The sequence below is a fragment of the Branchiostoma floridae genome, chromosome 5, assembly GCF_000003815.2.
Source record: "Branchiostoma floridae strain S238N-H82 chromosome 5, Bfl_VNyyK, whole genome shotgun sequence".
NCBI classification, from domain to species: domain Eukaryota; kingdom Metazoa; phylum Chordata; class Leptocardii; order Amphioxiformes; family Branchiostomatidae; genus Branchiostoma; species Branchiostoma floridae.
In genome coordinates this window covers 7,863,797-7,887,899 of record NC_049983.1, presented here as the reverse complement: position 1 = coordinate 7,887,899, position 24,103 = coordinate 7,863,797, and the positions used below count along the sequence as shown (strand labels likewise).

Below are 24,103 nucleotides of genomic sequence, written 5' to 3'. Positions count from 1 at the left end.
ATTTCATTAAGTACCCATGCAATGTACATACATGTACATGCATCCGCATCATTCCCTTTTTAAGACTAACTGAGACATATACCGGGTCCCTTAAAATACATGTAATGCATGGACATACATTTTACAGTAAGTTACGTCTATACGAGTTTACGTACAGCTATTATAGTAAGTTACGTTAAAAGTAGATTATGTTGATAGTAGGAGGTTACATTTCACTCAGTCTTGCTTCTTTGGTGATTTCTTTCCAATCGTGGTGAAAAAAAATCTACAGTTTGTGTAAAACAAATTTGTTTATGTGGCGTGGGCCATCATCTTTCGCCAATTTTTCAGTGCTGTCCAACATGTACATGTACATTTATATGACATGTAAGACTAAGACATACAATATGGTTTCATTGATTATAGCATTTGCCAGATGCACTTCTTTGAATCTAAAATCACTTTCATGTACTTATCTCTGTTTGTATAAGTAAGCCCTCCAAAGTTTTCGTCAATTATGATGGCAGCAGCAGAATATAGATCGATGAACATTGTATACAATTATGTATATATAATAAGTCTTACACTTAGTTACAACGCCATCTCCCTGACAATTTTTTTTTCACAAGGCATACCTTAATATGTATTTGAGCAGCAATCAAGACACACAAGTACCATACCCACTAAGTCTTGGACAAATGTGCGAATTTCGGTGTTTAAAATGACACATTAGACAGGTTGGTGCCGTACTCCTGCTTGGTCTGCTGCAGCGCCGACTGCTGTACAAACTTCAGGTCAACGTACCGGCCAGACCGACTGTGTCTTCTCGTGTGGGGCTCTAGGAGAGGATAAGGAAAGCAGTTACACTGTTATCAAAGGTGCCAGGAATCAAGACGCACAAGTACCACACTCACTAAGTCTTGGACAAATGTGCGAATTTCGGTGTTTAAGTTTGCGTCACTGCAGGGTTTGTTCAATGCGTCTGACTCACTGTTTTGTTATTTTCTCCGATTTGTTATAATTTACATATTGCGTAATACGTACATGTAAAAGTATGACTTAGAAGACAACAAAATGCACAAAAAGTAAGAAAACTTGTATCTTTAGAACCCCGCAGTGACGCAAGCATGATGCAAGTGCAGTGAGAGTGCACCTAAATAGCCAAGCGGCTAGGCTTCCTTCCATGAGTTTGCGATGAGAGAGATTTGATTCCTGGCTGAACATTGTATCCTAGGGAAACTTAAGCAACTTTCCTCACTCCACTCAGGTTTATATAAAAAGGGTTTATACCTGACTTTGGTTGGGGCAGTAACAGGTGGTTTAAGGAGAGGGATGGGCTCCACCAAGGACATTATATCTATTAGACACTGTAATGTCCTTGGCTCCACCTTGCAATGCCTCACTCACTCACTATCTGTTGTTTGATTATACTGTGCACTTAATGGGCCGAAATTCCTAAGGACAGGTGGTGATCAACTGATGACCCCACTGGTGAGACACACAGTTATATCAAGTGTGTATAATTCAACTAGACACTACTGTAAATGCATTTAAGCTTGCAGGGATTTCATTTCCCGGTAGCGGGAAAAGGGACTTTTCGCGGTGGTTTTAAGTTCACGCTAGCACCATGCACTGTAGTCTCTTACTGTCATGGATAAATATCCGCGGTGGTTCTAAGTTATTGTTAAAGCCGTGAATATCAAACCACCTCGAGCATTTCTGCATTTACAGTATACAATGTCATTTGGCTCAACCATCCAATACTGTGCACTAGACAAAACCCATTACTCCTATGGCATCAAAAAGGCTATGGGACAACATTCACCTTTCTCACACTGTCATAGTGCTTCTTCTTTCCAGCTACCTACTGTGTCCTTTCACACGCACGGTAAGAAACACCAGCTGTGCTTATAAGGTAGATATACCTTATTAACTTCATGTACCTAATAAGGGCTCTTGCACAAAAAAGTGCCATAAAACTGACAGAGCAATTTTAATCCCTCCTCCTGACAGGCACTGCAGTTTAAGATCAAAGCCAACTCCTGACATGGGAAGGTGGCTTTAGATTAGGGTGGAATCAAAACATTTGGGTTTACATATTTCAAGTCACGGAAACGTGTTTACGTAACATCTGGAGTCACGTAAGCACGCGGATTCCCCTTTACTAATGACGTATGTCCATCTAATATCTCCTACTGCAACATGTGGCTTTACTCAGATATTTTATTGCATGATCCTTTTAGTCTGGATGCCAACTTTGTTCTGCTGCTGGTATAGGCAATTGGTGGGAACAGACCAAGGCTAAAAAGCTGGCATTCAGATTATCAAAATAACAAAATACTGATGTTGAATTGTAAATGGTGACTTAATTCTAACAACTTTCATGGTCACTAGTCAAGAAGTGAGGCGAGTCAACCGCTAAGATTTCATTGCAAATATTTGATCATTCTTCTGCCCCCCTCCCCCTTGCCCCCACACCGTTGAAATTAAATTCCATGAAGTACATAGCACTCCCTTTCCCCCCAAACCCTAAAATCCTTGACATATCAAAAATGGATTCACAGTATACGTAGAAGCAGACCAAAACTGGCTGCCTCTATTGGATAAGGAACATTTAGTTCTGTTGTACATCAAGGTACATCCAGATGACAGCTTACTTGCCTTCCATAAAAAGTCTACTCTCATGATAAAGTGTAAGATTCAGACATGGTAGTACATGTACATCACCTTTCATCTGCAGGAGTTTCATGAGTGTGGCCAGGGGAGGGAAGTGAACATGGGCATCCACAGAGTCATCCTCACTGCTGTCTGGAAAGGGTTGAACACAAGTTCTCAATACGATAACCATAGAACTGCTAGTGAAATTAATGGTTCTGTGTACAGTGTTCTTCATTGAGTGTTGTCCTTCATTGTCATGAAGATAGATTCTATCTAAGGGTAAAGTTATACCCATATAAGGCTGTCTCCAGCTTTCAATTTTTTCCCATCCCACTCATTCTTTGGAGCCCATTTTGTTGATTATCATTCTTAAATCTGTAATTTTCACATTTTCATCAGAATTGTGTCATGAATTTCAGATCCTTAGGATGCACCGAGTGAAATTTTTGTCTGTCCCTACAAGCAAAATTCTACCCCTGGACATAGGGACGGGTCCTGGAGACAGCCTTGCTACAATATCTCTATCATGCTTCCAAGCCCCGACCATCTGAAAATGTACATACAGTGTGTGGCCAAGAGTCCTTGTTCTTACCTTGGCTTGATGAAGTTGAGTAGGAGTCTGTGAGGCTCACCCTTCTGGGTTGACTGGCCCAACCAAGGTCCTCTCCTAAAGAAATGTCAACCAATCCATCATTCCCAAACCATTAGAAGATATGTGGTTATTTATATTATATGACAGTTATAGTCTGTGCTCAATCCTATATAATTTGCAAGCATGTCTGTGGTCGCAAAGTTTTGATACCATGGATTACCCTACTGAATATTGCCTAACTCTGAACTACAATTTTTGATAATCAGGCCTTAGCCTGCCTAACTACTTGATGAGGTGCAGGTGGTTGCTGAGGACAGGCTGTGGTTGACTAGGTAAAAATGGACAGGGTTGTTTCAATGACTCGCTTGTGACTAGAGGTGGTTGTCTATGCCAGTTGGTTGCCCAACCAGATTTGTACAATGCAAGCTTTTCTTCCATGCTGTTGATTCATACAATTATGTATAATACTACACAATTATGAATCTACAATTATGTTGTTGTGATCAACCAATCATCACTCACCTTCTAAGAGGAGGCTGGACACATACTGCTTGGACAGAAACCTTGTGCTGATTGGATGGTTCCACTGCTGGAGGCCTGTCAGTGCCTGTCTCTACATGTGGAGCAAGGAGGGAAGGATTTCTACGAGGTCCACAGATGTGGGCATCTTTTCTATAGATCACTCACTGACTCACTCATCTTTCTGCCATTCAAACATTCATAGAAATAATCTACAATGTACCACAAATACGGAATACTCAATGCACAATATCAATTGTACAAAGGTACAGGTGGCAGAAATACTTACCCAGTGACAGAGAAGAGAGAAGTCCAGAAGCACAAAGAAATAGGAAGCAGTACAATTAAGTAACAGCTAGTAAGAATGTACAATGTAGTAATCATGTACATATAAATCACCTTTGTTAGCTTAAATATATCACCAAAAGAGAGAAGAAAAATATAGACTCATACAGCTATGAAAATACAGATATGAAAAAATTTACTGCAAGAAATTACGTTGACTGAATCAGAAATGTCGAAAGGAACTGCTAACAGCTAAAGAAGTAACCCAATAAAACTTCTTACAGGAACTGTTATCACAAAGTATGTACCTTTGGTAGTCTGGAGACGATGTTCAGCTTCATCTCACTGTTATCTCTGTCATCTCCAAGATCTAATAGGGGTGGAAACTTCAACATTGCAAGGGTTCCAACGAGTTCCTAAACATGTAACCATTTTTAAAAGAGCATTCATTCACTCTTAAGAAATACAAAAATCTAAAGTCACTGCTAGTACAAATGCACGTGCAAGTATGTGGCCTTCAACAGTCATTGACCATGGTAAATGTAAATCCTAACCAACATCAGCCCTACAACATTCAATTTTGCTATGGTTAAACAAATTCCTATTTGAGAATAACAGTCTCTTCCACATTTGTAAGCTGACTTGGGCCTTTAAAATTTGCAGTTCTTTTCAGCAGATCTGCTTTCCTTCTGCACTGAGCCTCAGTCTGGCTTCTCCTGATTTTAGCTGCCTGGACAGTGTGCATCTCCAACTGGTAACTACATGTATTACACATGTACAGTAGGCAGCGTCACATAAGACATGTGGATACCACAGGCAGTACCAGATAAAGGGCTTAAAGATTAGTTGTCTTCTAAGAGGGAGAGTATGGAAGCTAAACACACTAAACTACATGTACCAGTGGACTAGCCCCCTACTGTAGTGCTTACACCTATGTGTGCTAGATTAGTTTGTCATCTCTGTGCTTAACTTGTACGTGTTGGTAGATTCAGAGCCTGGTCAGATGCGTACCTTCCATGACCATGTCCCTGAAGTCATCCGTGAGGTGCAGCACCCCCCTGTCCACATACTGCAGGAACACATGGCTGTCCAGGCACCGGAAACCCAGCGTTGTGAAGAACGTCTTAAAACCTGATGGGACAAAACAAAAATGATACAATGTACTAGTACCATCAATCCCAAGAAGTTGATCATCTTCTTTGAATTGACACAAAACTATTGAAACTATGACAGTAAACTTCACATATTCTAGGCATCACATATTTCATACTTTTTTCTAAAAACAAGAAATCATCAAGGATCTCATATCTTTGTGAAATAAATGTATTGAGAATTTTTTACTGTCCTAGCCATCATACATGCATGTCAGTGATCTTCCCCTTCCTTTCTTTCAGCTGACCAGCTTCTTATGGATTCTGGTAAGTCCACACTATCTTTTTTTAGGAAGAGGATGTTGGCCTGTAATACTGCATTACCTGAAGATGCTGCTAGGGAGCCCAACATTGCCTTGTGTCTTTGGGACCGCAATAACGTCCAACATACCAAAGTTCATAAAATTAAAAAATCAAGACAAAACCAGGCACAGTACCCCTGTTGAGGTCAACCTCTAACCCGGAGGTAATAATGTAGGTCCCAGAACTTACCATTAGGCAGAGGGAAGCAGAGCTCCTGTGCTGCCATGTAGAACCTCTCTGTCATGTGGAACAGTTCACTCTCGGCCTGGCTGCCTGGCTCACCTCTGAGGGGAGAAAGGAAAGAGCAAAGGATTGTCAACAATTGGCTGTTGACCCTTCCAGGATCCTATTTGAATCAGGGGGATTCAGATTATTACCAAATAAGCCCAGTCAGTACAACCCAACACCATGGTCGATTTGGCCACAGAAATATAACAAATTCATGTGTCTCTTGCAAACCTAGTCATTAAAATAAACAAATGCTTCAACACAGTCAGTCTAGCTTGGGTCACTTGGTTCCCATACTGGCAATGCTAATTCACCTATATTGTACAATCATGTACATTGTGTATATTCGTTGTTTTTAAAAACAGGGTATTTACTACTTACCTGGGATATGAAGTGAACAGACAGTGGTTTCAATCTACAATATTTTTATATAATTGTAATTTGACTTCACCGTTGTTTGAATTGATATCTATAAACGCTCTGTTTAAAAAAAACGTGGATGAAGGTGAACCAGCATTACTCCCTCAAAAAAATCCTGAAGATCGAGCATGGGAGCCCTCATGTTGTAAAAGGAATGGCACCAAGCGGCTTGAGCCCTTGTTTCAAAAGCAATGTTTTTACTTTAACAATGTCCTCAGCTTTGTAACTTACACATTGGAGGCTAGGTCACCATCAGGTTGGAACCCTAGTGATGTCCAGATGAACTGCAGAAGCTGTTTGGACTGTTGTAACTGCAAGGGGAGGTGACATCAGTCAGGAAACTTAATCCTGCCTAACTCAGTAATTTGTCTGCTTCTGACAAGTTGCATTATTCAGAAACTATCAAGTACATGTATTGTACTTGCTACATAAAAATAAATGACAGTCCCTCAATTTCCAGTTACAGTGTATCAATGAAAGAGTCAGGCACTAACAAAGAAGTATAGAAATTTGAAATGTTAGAACTGGTTTATAAGCATTACTGTACCGAATGTACGCAATCTTAAACCATGTATACATAAAAGTTATTTTTTAATGTATTGAGAGTGTTTTTATTGACAAGTATCCTGTTCTTGTCAAATTCCATTTGTATTGTCCCTGTTTTTGTCAGCAGGGCTAGCCCTTTGCAATAACCACAGGCTAGTTGGGCAGCACTGGCTGTGCGTGCTGAACAGAAAAAAAACAAAGATAGATAAATAAATGAATAAAAGAATGTAAGCATGCATATACTGGCTACTTCAAAATATATGACTCAATTTCCTGTAGCGATACATTGGTTGTATCATTACATGTAACAAGCTGGTATACCCACACATTGTCCAGAATATTGCTGAAATACTCCCGGAGTAAAACTCAATCAATTAAGGTGTTTCCTCACCTGACAGCTGACAAACTCCCTGGCCACGTTGAAGACCTTGACCCTGGTCTCCCTGGGTAGGTGGCGGGACAGATGATCAGTCAGCTGTTCCACTGTCTGTGTGTCGAGAACAATACATCAGTCACTCACAACAAATAGACATCAAAGAGTCCCAGTTTTTGGAGGGCCCAATCCATGGTCCATTTTTAATTACTTGTGCCAAGAATGTAATTGTAACGGGTTAGATTCTTGGCATTTCCGGCTATAAGTTGTGTCCTTGGGAGAGGCAGTTAACACAGCTTTCCTCACTCCACTTAAGGACATTATATAATGTCCTTGCTCTGCTCAGGTGTAAAAGTGGGTACCTGACTTTAGTTGGGAGGGTTGGGCTATACCTTCCAATATCCAGCCTTTGACACAGTGGATAACATTAAACCCACTGCCCCTGCGGCCTGCAGTACATAACTACATTAGGCTCTGGATTGTCTGCATAAGCTTGGAATGACCGTCCGGTAATTGAAAGAGTGGCCTAAACTGGAAAGCATCTTCCTAACTCAGCCAGTGGCTAAAAGGATCTACTACATGTATCTACTATCTAAAAAGGCTATTATAGCACTTAACATTGTACCTTTATTTTCAATGTTTAGGTGGCATCTACATGTATTTGCTTATTGGCAGAAAAGCACAGACAGATGCTTTGTTAGGTCACTGTTAGAACACCTGCACAACACCTACTCAAACATTTGGTGTAGTTTGTGTAACTTAACAAATTGATTCTCGTGTGCGCTTGTGTTGAATGAAAAACACAAATTAAGCATAACCATGCAAACAAAATTCAAGGTCAATTGAGGACAGTCAAATTCTAACCCAGGAAATTCCATGTCTACAATACAAGCTATATCAAGCAACAAGTTTTCCTTCATCATGATATACAATAGCATTGAACTTTTCACACATCTGTTCCCTGTAATAAAAACAGAACAATTTATCCAGCCCCCTTGAACTTTTAAATGAAAGTACCCTGATAAGATATTGTAGGATAGAGTTGTTTGGTCAGGTGTGTGTTGTATACATGACTGTATAGCCTTGGACAAGAAAGTTCTTTGTTACCTGTTAGCACCTAGCCTCCATAGCAGGCTCCCTGGCGCCTTTTTTTTTGTAATAATACACTTTTGCCAGCCATTTCTTTTTGTACTGGGTCATTGACTATGGGGCCAGCAGTCAAGCGAACCAGTACAAAAAGAAATGGCCGGCAAAAGTGTATTACGAGATAATAAATGATGGATAAAAGGCCCCAGAGAGCCTGCTATGGAGGCTATTAGCACCTGTGTTATCGTGTGCAAGAGGCTTGAGAGGCCTGAACTTGTCAGTCAACGCCCATAACTTTCATCGTTAGCTCAAGCCCTAGGCTTCTTTACTTTACGAAGAGCTTCACTTTTCATGGTCGGAGAAGAAGAGCCTTTTCTTTGTCACTGAGAGAGGATATTTCAAATGAAGGGAGCCTAACTTCAAAAAGGTGAGAGCACAATATTGCAGTAAAAACTCTTGAAAATGTTAACGTTACTAACAAGATTATGTTTTCTGTAGCATTCGTGTGTCTGTCTGTCTGTCTGTCAAATGCAGCAACTTGAGATGGCCTGCATGGATAGATTGTCTTTCAGTTGGTATTTAAATTTGGTACATAGTCAGTCAAGTCATTTGTCAGATGTCTTGCACAAGACCTCAAAATGATAATACATGATTGTAGATTTTGTGCCACCTCCAAGAGCAAGTAAAGGAGCCCTGATAGTAAATGTATCTATATAACCGGTATAACTGCCCTTCGGCATAACACACCAGCATTGCAGGGACACAGCGCGAGAGCAGATGGTTCTATTACACTGAAAAACTCGTCACACCTTAAACCTTTGCACATCTGTCTACAAGTGTTCTAACTTTAAAACGATCCAGCAAAGATGCCCCCACTGTGCTAGTGTTTTGTAGACTACATCGGAACTTCCATTTTATTTTTTTTCTGATGTGTAGATGTTGCAGTCACCAAATTCAAGTACTCTAAGACATTTGTATGCCATTGGGAAGAAGTGATCATTTGACAAATGAATCTGATGTATAAAGCCTGTAGACAGTCGAACAATCAAACATCAAAAAGAGAGAGAGAGAGAGAGAGAGAGAGAGAGAGAGAGAGAGAGAGAGAGAGAGAGAGAGAGAGAGAGAGAGAGAGAGAGAGAGAATGATTTATTTGTTTCACAGCCAGCTTGGCTTATTATTATTAGGCTTGTTTACATTGTGTACCGCTACAAACAAGGTGATGTCATACTCAAGGTCCTACTTACCATCCCCACCACCCGGTCCTGTTCCAAGTCTCTCTCAGCAGCATTCAGGAAGGTGAGCACTGCATAGCTTCCCAAGGAACCTGAAGTGTTAGAGATAAGATGATAATGAAGGGATTTCTTCAGCATTCTATTATACATTTATACAGCAGCTTTACGTAGAGAGCTGAAAAATTGCTATACAAATGATACTGCCTACAGCGTACTCAGGCTACATCTACATGTGTAAACATGTACATACACCAGTAGAGGTGAATCAGGTTGAACTCAAAGAACGATACTTGAGACAAAGCGTAATGCTCTTTCAATGGCTATACAATGTGGCTTTGCTGCGGTTTGTTTGTTTGTTAGTTAGTTTGTATTTAATAGCCATGCAAACTGTATGTCTTGATTATCTTCTTTCGTTTGCAAGTACAAGAGGTTTGATACCAATGGCTAACACCTGTATCATATAATGTTATACGATTGTATATTCATCAATGGGGCTTCAGCTTTCATGATTCCAACGAAAATTATGAATGCATCCTCTCACAATGTGACCAAGCTAAGGTACGACCCTCTAGCTCTTGATATACAAACAATGTATGGTATTTGATCCACATAGCAAAACAACAGGTTGCATAACTAAATACATAACTGTGTACATTGTTTGTACTAAGGTACTACACCTGATATGCTGCTTATACAACCACCAATAAACATACTAAAATAGTTTCAGACATGCAACAGCAGCATAGCTGTGTGAATACTACAAAACGCAGCTTGTTACATGATAGCACTTGCATGTCACTTTTTAATTCCAAGTTGTATTAAAAAAAATTGTCATGAATCAATAAAGCCTTTGCATTTTAATGGGCAGACATTCTTCTAAGTGCAAATTTAATGCAGACAAGGTCCTGGAGACAATTTTATAAAAGACAATTTTGACTCTTGATGTTGACGATAGAAAAAAACTGGGATGGCATAAACGCTACCCTGTAGTCTGGAAACCATCCCATCCAAAGCTCCCAGGATTGCCTATAGTTAATTGGTACTGGGATTGTTGCCTGTGCATCCAGGCTAATTAGTGCGCTGGAGGAATTTTTACAGGGTGGGATTCAGTTACCTTAGCTTTGGTATGGCTTAATAATTAATTAGAAATTTCATTCATTATAAAAAGGCCATTGCTTAGCTAGACTAGGCCAGTACAGCACACCTGTAAGGCAGGCTAGCTACATTTGTATACATTCATGCCCAGAAGGTCTTCATTCTTAAGTTACACCTGAGCATTTCAGCCGGTACATTTCTTCCGGACGTTGTCTCGGGGTAAGTCTTCATCTGTAATTTGCTTTGCATTCAATACTCTTCTGCTTATTCAGAAAGATAATCATCCAGATAAATTGTGCAAAACGATTTTTGAAATACATGTTGAGGATTTCTGTAAAAGTCTGTGACGTCCCTAACATGAGCTAAAATGTGACAACGTAGTGACTTCAAAGTCACTTTTGAAACATGCATTTTTCCCATAGATGACTTGTGTTGTTTTATAGATTTTTTTTTTGGTCATACCAGACTGTTTTCATCTGAAATATGATTTTTTCATGACCATAATGCATTCAGGCCAGTTGTACAATACAGTAATTATAATAATTGTTCCTCCCTCTTTCTCACTTGATTGAGCCTGGGAGGTTGGCTGCTACGCAGCTGGTGATAGAACATTAGATAGATTACTTTACCAATCAACATGAGAGAAAAAGACAAAATTTTTGAATGGCTCATTGTGTACGTACCAAAGAAAACTATTATTGCATTAATAAAATACCAACCCGATGAGACAGCTAACAGAGATAAATTTCTTCTTTGGGAAAAAGATCAATCATTTCTTTGCCCTCTACTTGTATCAGGGCACACTGAAAACAGCATGGGTGAGAAGCTGCCAGGGATGCTGTTATCCCTTCTGATCATCCTGATGGCATTTGGATCAACAGAAGCTTCCTGCAGCGTTACAGGTTCTGACGCTATCTGCTCTAGACAGGGCCTTACCAGTGTGCCTCAGAACCTACCAACAGGCATCACATACTTTTATTTGCAGTGGAATCAGATCACAACATTGAATCAGTCTGATTTCTCACAGTATTGGAGTGTGAGAGTTCTGGAACTAGGGTACAATAGTATTGCCACGATTAACAGCCACGCCTTCAATAACTTGTCAGATTTGATCGTTTTGGGTCTAAGTTTTAACCGCCTATCCACCCTCCGTGCTGACACGTTTACAGGGCTGGGAAACTTGGAACGCCTTTTGCTGGCCAATAATGAGATCAATGACATTCAGGCAGGAACTTTCACTCCAACACCACAACTAAGAGCTTTGTACCTGGGCAATAACTTAACAACCCTCAGATCTGATATGTTCACAGGACTGGGAAATCTAACAGTACTTTCCCTGTCCCATAACGCGATCAATGACATTCAGGCTGGAACTTTCATTTCCACACCACAACTAGGATCATTGTACATGAGTTATAACAAGTTAACAACCCTCAGATCTGACATGTTTACAGGGCTAGGAAACTTACGTTACCTCCACCTGAATATTAATGACATCAGTGACATTCAGGCTGGAACTTTCAGTCCAACAACACAACTGGGAACAACATTGGACCTTAGCGATAACAAGTTAACAAACCTGAGATCTGGCATGTTCACAGGGCTGGAAAACCTCAAGTACCTTACCCTGTCATATAATGAGATCAATGACATTCAGGCTGGAACTTTCAGTCCAACATCAAAACTGAGGGCCATGTTCTTGGACCATAACAAGCTATCAAACCTAAGATCCGACACGTTCACAGGGCTGGGAGACTTGAATGAGCTTTACCTTAACTTCAATGAGATCAAGAACATTCAGGCAGGAACTTTCGATTCAACTCCACAACTTGAAACCTTGAACCTATATTACAACAAGTTAACAAGCCTCAGGTCTGGCACGTTCACAGGGCTGGGAAATCTGCAGGCACTTTTGCTGTCCCATAACGAGATAAACAACATTCAGGCTGGAACTTTTGACTCAACCTCACCACTAAAAACCTTGGAATTGAACGAAAATAGGCTTACAGTCCTAAGTACAGAGATTTTTGCAATACTGTCGCCAATCTTGAATGTAGAAATCGACAACAATCCTTGGCAATGTGACTGTAGGATGCTACCTTTCAGGCAAGTGATGAGTGAGTCGATTCCTTGGCACTCTACTTCATTTGAAAACCAAATCATGTGCGAAGGACCAAGCAACATCCGTGGGGCAAACCTTAAAGATATCCGTCCTGAAGATCTGATCTGTGAAGAGCCAACAATAGCAATGTTTGGAAAGAGTGACAATAACACAGTTGTAGAGGGGAAGACTTTACATTTGGTCTGTGAGGCTTCGGGTATCCCTGCACCAGACATCACAGTCACCCTCCCATCTGGACTGAATGCAACTGTTGAGTCAGGTGGGACAGTGACTGTAGACCCAAATGGTACCATCACCATAACCAATGTTAATGCAGCAGATGCTGGTCTGTACAGCTGTATTGCTGCAAATTTTGTTGGCTCTACATCTGTCACTCTGTCTGTTCATGTCCAGTTAACCACTCCCATAACTGGTACAGTGGCACCAGTAACTTCACCTTGTGCTAAACCAGAAAGCAGTGCCGGTCACGATGAATCTGCACCCACTTTGTCCATATCCGTTATCATTGGCTCTGTGTGCGGGGCAGTAGCAGGTACTGTCCTTGTTTGCTCCATTATTCTCACAATCTGGCGCAAGAGGAAGACCCAGAATCCTTCCTCTGACCCTGTCCCCACAGTCGTTTTCAGTAAAGCATCAGCTAGTGTCACAATCACTGGGCATGACCAGACAGAGCAGGGTGGGGCTTAAGCAAGAAGTGAATTCTTGAAGAACACCTGCTCACAACTTGTTCCGGGTATCCTGACCCTTAACTTACCTTGACTTGACTTTAAGATTAAAATTGGAGGACTAAATGCTGGATAGTTTTTAACAATGTGTATTCAAACATTTAGAACCTAAAACATTTAAAGAAAGCACTACCTTGGATTTGAATGATGCATGTACAAAAGAATGTATTGATATAACAAAATACAAAATGTTTAATGTTAGCCAAGACAAATTGAATGTCTTTCGTGGTGTTGAGTTTTACACAACATTGAGTTCCGAATTTGAGCTTTCAGGTATTTCAGGACAATGTTACATTATGTTACTCCAGCCAAAGAAAATACTGGAGAATGTAAAAAGTTTTAGAAGTTCATAGACATGTGTCCTCTGGGCAACTTGGAACTTCGGGGAAAAAAAGGATGGGAAAAACGTGCCTTAATGTAACAAAAGGTCTACTGTTATGATCACGAAGGTTGTGGAAATATATACATGTGTATATGATCCCTCTGAACTGAGAATATTATGGTATAACATAAAGAATCTGAATCATTATAAAGACAATTGAGGTTAATATTACACCTGCCTATTTCAGCCAGTCTCTTGGTTTAAAATACCATGATTATACAGTTAAAAACTTGATTATTGTTTGTATTATAGGGGTATCATTATCATGGAATTTTATGTATCAAAAGTTCATAGAGAGTGTTGTAAGTAGTAATGTGAAATGATATATGAAATACTAAATTCTAAGTCATGGGGATTTAACTTTGTGGTAATGGAGTGTTCGCAGTGGTTTTGAGTTTGCGGTAGCACTATACGATGTACTAGTAGTCACATACTGTAATGGAAAAACATTCGCAGAGGTTTTTAGTTCATGATTGTACACGAGGTAACAGTTACTCAAGCAACTACAAATGTATGTTATGGTCAAACTATTCTACTTTGAGAACAGTGTATATACAATTTGTAAGGATGCCACACAGCACATACAGTTTGACAGTATCAAAACTGCACAGGAGACATATGGGGCACCCGAAACGGTTGCCTTTACACTAGCCCAAGCACAAGTTCAGTAGATATATCACTAACCTGGTATCACTGTAAAAACTATAGAAACATTGAAGAGCAGAAAAAGTAGAAAAAAAGGATTAACTCAAAAAATATTCAAGCTTTTCACAGACTTACATGTATATACAGTGTATGTCCAAAAAAAACAAACACTGTCAAGATGAAGTAAAAAAAAGACAGTCTTAAACCGGAAACCAATTTCTTGAATAATTATTGATGGTTCAGACAAACCACAGTCCACTGACCTTTCCTTGGTGTGGATGATCCAGAAAATGCCCTGAAGAAATGAAATGAAATGAAATTCATATCAAGTTTTCAATCTAAACTATAAACAAGGTTTGAACAGAGTTTGCTCTTGTATGATATTAGAATATCGATTATTATCATCAACACCACACTAGTCTTGAAGATTAAAACAAAAGCAACATGTATAATGTTACCTTCTGGCACTATCTGATATTCTTTTTAGCAGAGATGATGACCTAACTCTTCCTTCTACCAGGTCCTGTAAAGAAACAAATGTCATTGAATAAATGGATAATAAATCTAAAAGTAATGTACATCAGCATCCACATGCGCAATTTTCTTTTGCTGTTTCATGGCAAGGAGTTGTCATCCATTCATCACTTTGTATACATGTAATTCTACACTTGATTCAAATCAGACATTCATATGAAACCTAAATTAAAGATGGGAGGTGGTCTTAAAGCTTGTAGTTAGGGTTGGTCAGACCTTAAAGAATGTAAAGGACTGTAAAATAGCTTTATCTTGCTAAATGGTATCAAATTGTCCTCATTGGTTAAAACTAATTACGTCAGCAAATGCAGCCTCCTGGTTGGCTGCTGTGATGTGTTGCTGGAGTGACGTGGTGTTGAATCTCGGCCACATGTCAGCAATGCTCAGTTTCTGTAGGTTGTACCGCAGGTGTTCCCAGAAGCTCCCGTCAGACTGGGTCTTGTCTACTTTAGAATACTATGCAGAAGTGTAAACAAATCATCAGATATTGGAACGAAAGCTTATAAGATACTGTATCAATTACTAGTACATGTATAACAAGACTAGCAATGATGATCTCCAAATAGAGGTGAACATAGAAAACTAAGACTAGGACTTGACTGAAGTTCCTGTAATGAAGATTTTTGTCCTGCCAAATTCATTGACCTCCAGTAGTGCCTGTACTGGCAATAGTGTCCGTACCCCCAGTAGTGTCGTACCCCCAGTAGTGTCTGTACCCCCAGTAGTGTCCGTACCCCCAGTAGTGTCCGTACCCCCAGTAGTGTCCGTACCCCCTGTAGTGTCCGTACCCCCAGTAGTGTCTGTACCCCCAGTAGTGTCTGTACCACCAGTAGTGTCCGTACCCCCAGTAGTGTCTGTACCCCCAGTAGTGTCCGTACCCCCTGTAGTGTCTGTACCCCCAGTAGTGTTTGTACCGCCAGTAGTGTCTGTACCCTCACCTTGCAGACGAGTCAGAATATAACTTAGAAAGCTTTAAGACTTACAGAATAAGATTTTGCATCAGAATATATTACCTTCATCTGAACAATGTCTCGCAAACTGCTGTAGGTTATCCTGGCCAACTGCTGTCCTTTCTCATTCTGGATGAAACAATATGTTTCAGTTAACTATTATATCAGTAAAGGCATCACTTCTTAAAACTGGCATCAAATTGGATGATACAAACTTTCAAAGTCTACTGCACTTGAGAGCAAAAAAGTGCATTGTTCAGTGATGTTGTCGATAATTTGCACCATATCAAGACGTAAAGGCAGACGACAGCATTTTATATTTCAATGAGAACAAGCCTGGAAACTCATGGTTCCCATAGAGAGACTTTATTCAAGCCCACACTCAGACATTTTTCGCCATTGTGCTAAATGTGTAGGACTTTGTCAAAACATACCTTCTCCAACTGACCCCGCCCTGTCTCAGTTGAGGTGAATTGAAGCAAGGGGAGTATCCGCATGTCCAGTTGTCTCCGCATGGCGTTGTAGGTTGTCCCGACCAGGAACTCGGTCAGCAGGCCGGACACTTCTGGACTGCCAATGTCATTGCACATCTTGCCTACCAGCTGGAAGTATATGCATTACTAAGAGTCAGTAACTTTATGAAAATTGTATACAGTTCTGGCAAATAATTGCCATTTTGCGACTGCCTGATGGCGCAGAGGGCGGCACCCATCTCCGTTTCAGTAGCCCTGGGCCACACAACTTTGTGAAGTCACTACAGCAGGGGGGCTAGTCAACTGGTAGTGGCGTGTGTTCAACTTCAATACCCTTTCCCAAATGCTGAGTGATAAGCAGAGAAAGCAGCATGTACCATTTTTAAAGTCTTTGGTATGACTCGGCCGGGGATCGAACTCACGGCCTATCGAATGCAAGGTGAACACTCTACCCACTCAGCCATTGCACCGGTAATATCTCTATGTACATTGTATACATGATAACTATAATGATGAAAAATACAAAAATTTTACTTTTAAAAAGGGATATAGTTATTCATGCAAGAAGTATCTTAAAGATGTTGATGTCTTACTCTGTACATATAGCAATGTTCCCTTTGGTTAAGACATGCAAGTGTTCCTCATACAAATAGTAATGGTGTCATTCATATGGTCCATAAAATTATGTAGCATTTGTTCATCAACAGTTCTTTACAAATCCATTGATAAAAAAACAATGAAGACTTAAAATGCCAATTTAGCTGGTGAGGAAACCTTAAGAAAATAAAAAAATATTTTCCCTACCAGTTTGGCTAGTGAAGAGTCCTTGTGGTGGACAGCAGCATAGTGCATGATGGCTAGCCTGGTGCTGGGCAGATAACATCCCGCAAACACATCCGCAAACCCCTCCTTACTCACAGACACTCTGTATGCGATGTCCTGTCTACAGTCGTACACACATAGCCCTGGGGTATAACACATGCAGATTGGGTAAAGTTCAGACATGACAGTATCATTTTTTTTTTCATTTTATCAGCACATATATGTTGCCTACTGTTTTCAACATACGATAACACAACATTACAAGAAACGATCAAAATGATCATGACTCCAAAAAGGTCAACAATAAAAATCATACATAAAAAATAAATAAATTGAGATACATGTAGCTTAGTCTTCTATATTACAGTAATGTACTAGAATGTTCATCCAGACATCAATTCACAATACATGTAATATCAAGTCTATCTAGTTTGAGTTTGCATATCAATGTATACCACCAGGTCAGACAGTATCTATGGTATAGTTTGTAAAGACTAATGGTGTACAAATGTAAGTTACTGCGTCAAATGTAGATTTTAAAAACCTGTATTTCCCCACTCTAGACTATACTTTATTATTTGTCAAAAGTCCACTCATTTTTCTACCTTATAGCTAGTTTAGATAACTGCTAGTATTATGTCACAGTAATATAGCCTCCAGTTTTGAAACAATTTTAAGACACCTTCATTGTTTCTAACAGCCATTCCTTAGACCAAACTAATTTTATGCTTAAGACTAAAAATGTTACAACTGTACAGAACTTGCTCCTACACAGTGTACCATAACCAAGAAACTGCATTCAGAATAAATGTGAGCTTTGGGCTGATTTAAATCAATGCCATTATACAGAAGTGTCCTTGGACTAATCCATTCTCCATGCATGCAACAGTTGCTTAAGAAGTCACTACATCTTAAGCAAGCAGGCAATACATCTAACGTTACTACTCTTGCATGTCTTAACTGTCCGCCTATGGCAGGGAATGCCAGCCTCTATCGAACTTTAAACATGGTGTACAAACAGTATGGAAACATGCATGGATACGCCCATTTACTCAAGGTGAAAGATATCCTTACTTACACACCTTAATAGTCCATTGAATATGTACATATACACATTGCACATACCTGCACGCTCCCTCAAGAAAGTTGTTAGGGAACGTCCGTCTGTTGAAGGTGACGGAAGGTTTGGAACACCATGCCCTGTGTGGGGAGGTGGGATTTCTGAATGTCAAGTACAATCTTAAAAGGTTACAATGACAGAATCATCAATATTCATGATAATATCATTATATCATAATATTACCAAATGCAGAGACTGTATGTTCTATGTAGATTAAAAGGGAAAAATGAAAAGCCTTTTAAAATTTTTTAAAAAATCATAGAAAAAATATATAACCAACCCCCAGCATGGCCCTCTGACGAAAAAAAAAGGCAAAAGAGTCAAATTTGTTTTTCTGTTTGAGCACAAAAATTATATCCTTACATACATGTAACGTTATAGGAAAAAAAAAGAAATCAAGATACTTAGTTTTGAATTGTTCATTGACCACATATATCTCCCCTTAGTTAATACAAGCTAAGGAATATACCAAAATTTACATAATGAACTTCACCTCATGAGGTCATGAGAAAAGATTGGAGTTTAGGCATACTGGCTGTTCATCAGTCTACATTTAAAGACCCAACAACATTTGTCAGGCAAAGTACATGCAAATAAAATAATATTACATGTGCATGTACGTGACACAACATGCAAACATGCAGTTCAAACAAAGTCAACGGCAGACCATTGGTGTTGTTATTCTTTTACTTTTAATGCAGAGTTTATAGGTTCTCTACTACTGTAGCATGCTTTAATCACAATGTTTGCAGAGCATGTACATTTTTGTAGGCACGTACTGAACAATGGACTGTATGTGAGGAAAGGTTGCGACAGGGACAAGTGCAACAAAAGTGACATGAAAGGGACGTAATCATGAGTGCAAAGTTCACATTAGTCATGGTCAGAAGAGCAGGGACTTCATTCAGCTCACCTCCGTTAACATTAGTAGCAGCACTTACAACTAAAGTAGGCAAAGAAAGCAGAGAATCAGGATTCATACAGTCACAAGGTGGGTCTGATGTATTGTGTTGAGTTATTTTGTGTTGTGTAACGTGTTGCAGGTATGTAAAACAATAATTTACATGCCTGTATGATAATGATTTCCAGTATAGACTTGGTTTTTCTTTATTTTTTTATGACTGTTTACGTGAAAATTCATTCTCATCAGTCTCTTTTGCATCAACTCTAGTTCACCTTTATCTGCAAGGTATCCTACAGCATATCTGTTGAAATGGTATTTAGGATCATCAACCAAGTAAGCAGAACTGCCTGGTGATTTCAAAATGCAACATTGGAATTTTGGAAATATTGCAGTTTGAAACCGCTGTCCATCAACTTTATATTCCAAAATACCCCGTTTTTAATGAAAACGAATAAAAGTTATCCCTTGAATAAAGGTGAACTAGCGCTACGTAACACCTGGCAGCGGCTGGCTCTATTCATGTATATTAAAGCTTATATTGACATTCTGTGTTTGGTATACCTTTTGGTTACTAAAAGGTATAAGATAAAGATAAAAAGGTGCAAAACAAGATTTAAAAAAACTAAAGTAAGTATATGGCAGTTCCAAGTAAAGTCACCAGATGGCCCAAAAAAGTTATCATTTTTTTTGTACGTACATGTACATTGTATACCAAATATCATAACAATCCATCCATACCCTCTTTAATATATTATGCTATCCAATCATTTAACGAAAATTTCAAACAAATGCATCCTACTGACTGAAATCATAAGAAAGTTAATAGATGTAACGCTAGACAGTTCAGCTTTATCCGTGGGGTGACATTTATTCGTTGTCTTTAAAACAGCACATTTAGGAGTATTAAGTCTGCTGACAGTGGTTTCAAATTTGCAATATTTTTAAAAATGTTCCTATTTGAAACTGACGTCCGTCGACTTCATATCCCTAAATATGTTTCTTACAAACGACGAATATAGGTTACCCTCGGATAAAGGTGAACCAGGCAGAGCAATAACCATGTCCATTCACACCAATGACATGAGCGCTAGATCAAACCTGTGACTTACCGTGCCAGACGATGTGGTGGCAGGGTTCAAACTCAGCTGCAACATTCAGCAGGTGCAACAGCTGGCCAGGTGAAAATACCAGGATGTAGTCATCTGCAGGTGGAGGACAAACAATAAACAGCATGTTTTATACTAAGCAAACTTGAAAGTTATTGTTAATGTTCCAGAAGATTTTGTTCACTGTTAACTGTACACTGTATCATTTATCTAACTATGTGTAATGTACTTTTTAGATTACTAAATGAATGATGAATGTAATGTGATGAATGCAGTCTAATGATGAATGCACTTAACGAACATGTACATCAGAATTTCTTGTAGGAGAAACCAGTTGAATACCATGTAACATTGATTCAAGTACAAGACATCAGCCCTGAAATTGCTGAGGAAAAAGGACTCTTTCATACAATTCTAACATGGTTGTTCAGTTTGATGATAGCACAAGAAAATATAATCATTGTATCATTTTTTGAATGTCCAGTCCAGTTACAATTAAATTAACAACCAGAGAGAAGAATATAATAAATAATTTATGGCTTAAGCTTCTTGATATAATTTTTCTTTCTTTCAAAAATCCTCTTTAAAGAGACAGTTAACAAAAACATAATCCTACTTTTCTTCGTACCATTACCAGGCAATGCTACTGAGAAATGCCAAAAACTTTGGGCAAGTGGCAAAAGTCATTGACTGTTTATTTTGGCAGTCAAGCCAGGTTTCCTGGGAACAGGGGTAAGATAAACAGGGGTCTTCTAAAGGAGTCAATATTGTGGTCCAAGTAGATTTATTAGATCACCAGAGGTGACATGTTGGACAGTGTCTTGGCTTTAATCCATTCATTTCATTAACCAGGGCCTTAGAATGAGACCTGATACAGATACGGTCATATTCATTTCTGTGTTGCCAAATCCAAATCCATTTTCCTGTTTCCATACATATTTCTGTTTTAGACATGCTGCAATCAAATGATACAGTTGACTTTACATGTTGTACAATATTTTCTTATCAGCATAGGAAGAAGGCCTGTATTTAAATTCTTATTAGAACTACCCACAAAGTTTGTATTCCATTCTGGTTAGGCCAGGAAAGGGTTAAAGAATCACAACAGGCCTGCATTTCCTTGTTGTACAGTTCTAGCATCATTGTAGATGTCTTATTTGTCTGAAAAGCTGCTTTCCTCCAGTTAACTGTAATCACTGATTATGAATATGAGCAAGAGCTTTGTATAACCTGTACCCTAACCCTTTATTATACAATGGACGCTCCCCAGGTATAAATCCCAGATATGCGAGGCTTCTGCTAACAAGTTTGCACATCATGATCCTTTCAAGTTCATGATCGAGGCCTTTGACATTGAGGCAAACATCATTAGACTCTGTGGCTACCATCTGACCAAACAAGACAGGATAGAATCCTTGAACAGTTCAGCAAAAAGTCTGGTTACTGATTACTACCCACTGGGCATAACATTTCTTGTTAGGACGACACTGTCCTATAAAATATAGGGAAGACGACTTGCAGATCCATGTGTGACCATAGGTGAGCTACATCTCTCTTCTTCTCAGTCAACTTCCTTTATGTACGTACTACATGTATAGTATATAGTATTACATCTTACTAAAGAGTACTGCAGCTGCGGGTGCATGTCATATACATGTACTCCAAAGGATTCATTTTGCATAGCTCTGTTTTTTGCCATTTTCTCCATTCTTGACATAGGCTAAGGTAGCAGTTCCATTTCTTTTGTGTGTCTGAGCATTTGTGTGTGTGCGCACATGTGTGCGTGCATGTGTGTCTTTTTGGTTTAGGCCACAGCAAGTAAATTTTATGGATGACATCCGCGCGCTCATTAATTTTCGCCTGATTTCAGAAAAAAAAAACAAGAATTTTTTTCTTCTTAAGGGAAGGCCGGATAGACGAAAATGGGTAAAGGTTGTGTTGTAACCTAATCATTAAATGTAGAATTGACACTAGAGACTGTGTAGCATTGACTGTAGTTGCAGAGGTGCAACTTGATACTATTAGATAGTTGTAAAAGTGGCACAACTATGGAAGCTATGAGTGTAGTTGCCAACATGGTTAATGATACTAGTCTACCATACTAGTGTCACTTTAACTACATTGGTGCACTTCTTAAATACAGGAATGAATGCCTTGTTGGCTGTGATGCCATATTTTGTCACTTCAAGTCTTGTTACAACGTCTATTTTGAAAATTTGCCATCTTGTTTTTTTTGCCCATCTTGTTTTTTTCCGCCTTATCTCATTATTTTTGCAGTCTGCAGAGGATGTCATCCATAAAATTTACTTGCTGTAGCCTTAAATAAGATACTGACTGGTAAACTAGATTACTGAGATTATCAAAAACGGAATTTGTGCTGCAGTACTACATAGAGCTGCTATAAGGTCCATTGTTGAACTTGACCTCCATTTCTTGACCCCTACCCATTGAAACAATATGATTAAATTATAATATTTAGATTGATCCACAACTCTTTAAGTTATGCTGTCCACAGACACACACACACACACACACACACACACACACACACAAAAGGAAGCCAAAACATAACCTTCAAGGTATAAGTAACAGTGACAGGTGCAACATCAAAATGCTTACTAGTCTAGGTTCAACCAATCTTGGAAGGAATTCAGAATCAAACACTATCGAAGGGTCAGCCTCTTTACAGGTTTTAAGGTTTACTTGGGAAAGGAACATCAGCAGTACAAGCAAACAGTGAACCCAGGGGGAGTGAAATAGCCGACTTTAGATCTCAACCCTATAAAATCCAACAAGGTTAACAGCTTACAAATGCCTGGAACTTGGCCGTGATGGCTGGCAGATGAGCTAACAAGGCCACCCACTAGTTTCTGATACTTTTTTGGCCAACTTCGATGTCTGTAATGAAACAGACATTACAGGTGTATCTACATCAGCATTTAAGAGTTCATCTATATTTTCAATACAAACAATTGCTGTTATTGTAATATCAAGATCTATCATTTCTGTTAATGTAGGGCCATTGTTTGGGAGCCCATGTTGATTTTCCTTCATCTATCATTTTACGCTACTGAAAACACATTTTATCTATTTCATGTACTGAAGTTCTGATTTTTGGGACTTAACAATTTGTTTTCCCAACTTTTCTTCAAAACTTAAAACTGAAAATCATACCAAGGTAAGGTGTCTCCTATCTTCCACCCCAGTTACAATTATTGTAGTTTGTTTTCTTCAACTTTGGTACATGTATGTTTAATAATTTTAGTTTTTTAATGCAATTTTCAAGTTATGAAAAATGTTGAAATGATAAAATGATAAATTTTCATCAATCAATTGTTCAGATCTTTTTGACGGATGGGTTCTGTCAAAACGGGTCCTGGAGACAGCTGTGCATTGAAAATCCTACCAAGGATCAGGGATAAACAAGTCCACTCGCCCTATTGTCCAGGGCAAGTGAAAGTGCTGTTCGGGCAAGTGCATGTCCTACCCCACTTGTCCGATCGGGCAAGTAAGATTTTTCCATTGATTTTAGTGCAATTTTGATATACTTGTTACTTTTTATAGTCATGACATCAAGCAATTGTCTACAAAGAATTCCATTGCTGGAAGTGAAAATGCATATACATGTACTAGTAACAGTGACATTTGAATTTTGGGCAAGTGAAAAATTGGTTCGGGCAAGTACATTTTTTATGTGCTTGCCCGATAGGACAAGTGGATTTTAGAAAACTTGTTCAACCCTGCCAAGGATAAGTACAAATTAACTTTCATTTGCACATCTTACAGATGAGAAGTCTGTGGTCGTCCAACCAGACTTGAACGCTAAGGTCTCACACCTTGGGGAAATCATCAA

At 39.1% G+C, this 24,103-nt stretch overlaps 3 protein-coding genes across 5 annotated transcripts in view; 2 read left to right on the top strand and 1 right to left on the bottom strand.

Moving 5' to 3' along the window:
• Window positions 1-690: 690 nt before the first annotated feature.
• LOC118415690 (gamma-secretase-activating protein-like) overlaps window positions 691-24,103 on the bottom strand; it is a 47,967-nt gene continuing 24,554 nt past the window's right edge. The window contains exons 17-35 of one of the 3 annotated variants that reach the window (XM_035820433.1): window positions 20,254-20,346; window positions 19,154-19,183; window positions 18,246-18,320; window positions 17,103-17,263; window positions 16,260-16,427; window positions 15,889-15,954; window positions 15,173-15,331; window positions 14,800-14,864; window positions 14,605-14,636; window positions 9,385-9,464; window positions 7,073-7,168; window positions 6,367-6,446; window positions 5,677-5,771; window positions 5,045-5,164; window positions 4,342-4,403; window positions 3,752-3,836; window positions 3,230-3,304; window positions 2,707-2,787; window positions 691-817 (exon numbers count right to left, since the gene is read on the bottom strand). In XM_035820433.1, coding sequence (XP_035676326.1) covers window positions 696-817; window positions 2,707-2,787; window positions 3,230-3,304; window positions 3,752-3,836; window positions 4,342-4,403; window positions 5,045-5,164; window positions 5,677-5,771; window positions 6,367-6,446; window positions 7,073-7,168; window positions 9,385-9,464; window positions 14,605-14,636; window positions 14,800-14,864; window positions 15,173-15,331; window positions 15,889-15,954; window positions 16,260-16,427; window positions 17,103-17,263; window positions 18,246-18,320; window positions 19,154-19,183; window positions 20,254-20,346 — 1,745 coding nt within the window. In that variant the 3' untranslated portion in view covers window positions 691-695. Of the gene's footprint in view, window positions 818-2,706; window positions 2,788-3,229; window positions 3,305-3,751; window positions 3,843-4,341; window positions 4,404-5,044; window positions 5,165-5,676; window positions 5,772-6,366; window positions 6,447-7,072; window positions 7,169-9,384; window positions 9,465-14,604; window positions 14,637-14,799; window positions 14,865-15,172; window positions 15,332-15,888; window positions 15,955-16,259; window positions 16,428-17,102; window positions 17,264-18,245; window positions 18,321-19,153; window positions 19,184-20,253; window positions 20,347-24,103 lie in introns of all 3 variants that reach the window. The other 2 variants (XM_035820432.1, XM_035820434.1) reach the window with 2 other exon arrangements.
• LOC118415691 (insulin-like growth factor-binding protein complex acid labile subunit) lies at window positions 10,933-13,772 on the top strand. Its single transcript, XM_035820435.1, has one exon. It carries the CDS (start codon window positions 11,105-11,107, stop codon window positions 13,274-13,276), a length of 2,172 nt encoding a protein of 723 aa, XP_035676328.1. The 5' UTR covers window positions 10,933-11,104; the 3' UTR covers window positions 13,277-13,772.
• LOC118415697 (inner ear-specific collagen-like) overlaps window positions 18,912-24,103 on the top strand; it is a 15,334-nt gene continuing 10,142 nt past the window's right edge. The window contains exon 1 of the mRNA XM_035820445.1: window positions 18,912-19,231. The gene's annotated coding sequence lies outside the window, so the exon portion shown is untranslated. The remainder of the gene's footprint in view (window positions 19,232-24,103) is intronic.